The following is a 2,500-nucleotide window of genomic DNA, read 5'->3' as shown; positions in this document are numbered from 1 at the left end:
GAATGAGATTGGTGCAATATCTTGATAGAAGGACACGGAGTTCCTGCACCGCTTGGATGATCAATGTCGACTTTTTCGTCGTCGAATTCAGTGGAACCGAGTCAGTTCGATCCTTGGATGATGTTGTTGATCCAATCAATGTAGGCTGTTAAAGGAATGTGAATTAGCCAATTGCATATTGTGCCATTGCAGTCAAATAAGAATGAATGTTAACCATTTAACCAAATATACGAAAGATTTGTATAAAAAACATTACTACAAGGTGAATGAAATAAAGCAAGGATTCATTAGTTCATTATAAACCTTGAAGCTCTTTGTCTCTTCAATAACAATTAATTAGCATGTTAAGCATTGCGAAGGCAGAAAGTATCTTATTCGCCGGCTACTTACAATCTTCACATTTAATGTTTTGACACAACAAAAAAGATTTTCAGGGTAGAGCAAAGAAACTAGGCTTGGCTTCCCCTGTTTTATTGCAGCAACCGCAGCTCGGAAGTGTGACTTACACGTGAGTCTTGTGTAGACTCCCGGAGTTCCGACGCCGGCGCATCCGCTGCCCCAGGACACGATGCCAATCTGTTCCCAACGTCCGTGTTTCGAACTCTGATACACAAGGGGCCCCCCAGAGTCGCCCTGCAACATTCGCCAAAGATTAGATTTTAAAAAAGGAAAATAAAACAGTGAACGTGAGTTATTGTGGCGATCGTTTCAGTGGGGCTAGTGAGATATGCCTTCTTGTCTTTGCTTTTATATTTTTAGTTTAGAGTTCATATTAGATGTACAAAACTATACATACACATTCATGCATATATATATATATATATATAATATATATATATATATATATATATATATATATATAATATATATATATATATATATATATGTATATATATATATATATATATATATATATATATATATATATATAGACACTTACACATGTACACACTCACACACACACCTACACACATACATATATATATATATATATATATATATATATATATATATATATATAATATATATAAATAAAAAACATATATATATATATATATATATATATATATACATATATACATATATATAATATATATATATATATGAATATATGTGTATGTGTTGTGTGTGCACGCCTATGACTGAGACAGGCAGATTCTGCAACTCGCCTGGCACGAATCCTTGCCTCCCCTGGCGTATCCCGCACACAGCATGTTCTGAGTCAGATAGTCGCCGTATGCCTGGCGACACTTGGCGTTGGTCATGGTGGGCACCCTCACTTCCATCAGCACATTCGACGGCTCGCCATCTGCGGCAGAGGGAACATCAGTGCGGCGACGGAGATATTAGCGTCTGTAGAATTTCTGCCTCATTCAGATTTTGAGAACGTTTCCGTGTTGACGACTGGGAGTGTACATATTATACCTGGATATGTGTTTGTGTGTGTGTGTGTGTGTGTGTGTGTGTGTGTGTGTGTGTGTGTGTGTGTGTGTGTGTGTGTGTGTGTGTGTGTGTGTGTGTGTGTGTGTGTGTGTGCGTGCGTGTGCGTGTGTGTGTGTGTGTGTGTGTATGTGTGCTCAATACCAACCGTTGTGTATAAGGCAATATTGTGGGATGTGCAGTATTATATATTGCATATTGAAAATCGTTAAAGATTCAATCTAAATTCAAGCTCGATATTATATTCGGATATTAGTTGCATTCGATATCTATATAGATTGCAATTATTGACTGCGTTTGCAACATATAAGTATTTAGGACAAGTGATTTATATTCTAATTCTAGAATAAAATTTATGTGCATAAGTATATATATGTGAGTGGGTGAGTGAACCATTTCATCCGTAGTTCATTTTGCAGTACATCATAGCATTTTAAGCTTAGTGTAACGGATGGCGCATTTCAAGAGCATTTCGAAATATTTGTGAAACATCCTTTCTAAATATCTAAACCTAAACCTCTTAACGAAATACAGCTAATCTTGTATGGTTTCTGTAATTTCCATCTCTTTTTCACTCTCTCTTCTCTTTCTCTTTCTTTCATCCCATTTTTCTTATACAATTTTGGACACTTTCCTGTTCTTAGTTTTTCCTCCCTCCCTCTCATATTTATCTTCACTCTTTCTCTCTCACCTTCTCTTTTTTTATCTTATTTTCTTCCACTTCCCAGTTCTGAGTCAATCACAAGTCAGTCATAATTCATGTGACCCGGAGTGACCTCTTTTGTCTTATAATGGTACTCACCAGACAATGGAACTTTCCATATTTAGAGTGAACCAGTGAGTGACCGTGCCCAGGCAATGGTTATGAGGATTGGAGGACTTATACAGCGACAGTGACAAATAATGACGATTCTTTGCCAGATATACTCACAGTGTAAGAAAGCAATTTGTAGGAGAATCATTATCTTGCTGATGACACGGATAATGACGCCAGTTCAAACCATGGAAGTTCATATAGAAATGGAAAATAGTTCAAAATCCCCCAATTCATTACATTTGT

General features: G+C 36.6%; 1 protein-coding gene across 1 annotated transcript in view; it reads right to left on the bottom strand.

Annotated features, from left to right (window-relative positions):
• LOC122262625 (chymotrypsinogen 2) overlaps positions 1–2,500 on the bottom strand; it is a 31,059-nt gene that overhangs the window by 176 nt on the left and 28,383 nt on the right. The window contains exons 9-11 of the mRNA XM_086536510.1: positions 1,170–1,309; positions 507–633; positions 1–145 (exon numbers count right to left, since the gene is read on the bottom strand). The exon at positions 1–145 is cut by the window's left edge and continues 176 nt beyond it. Coding sequence (XP_086392636.1) covers positions 102–145; positions 507–633; positions 1,170–1,309 — 311 coding nt within the window. The 3' untranslated portion in view covers positions 1–101. The remainder of the gene's footprint in view (positions 146–506; positions 634–1,169; positions 1,310–2,500) is intronic.

The sequence above is a fragment of the Penaeus japonicus genome, unplaced genomic scaffold (genome assembly GCF_977035675.1).
Source record: "Penaeus japonicus unplaced genomic scaffold, GWHDUDI00000001_assembly GWHDUDI00000001, whole genome shotgun sequence".
In the NCBI taxonomy this organism is placed as follows: Eukaryota; Metazoa; Arthropoda; class Malacostraca; order Decapoda; family Penaeidae; genus Penaeus; species Penaeus japonicus.
Note: the sequence above shows the minus strand (reverse complement) of the source record. Positions and strands in the feature narration are given on the sequence as shown.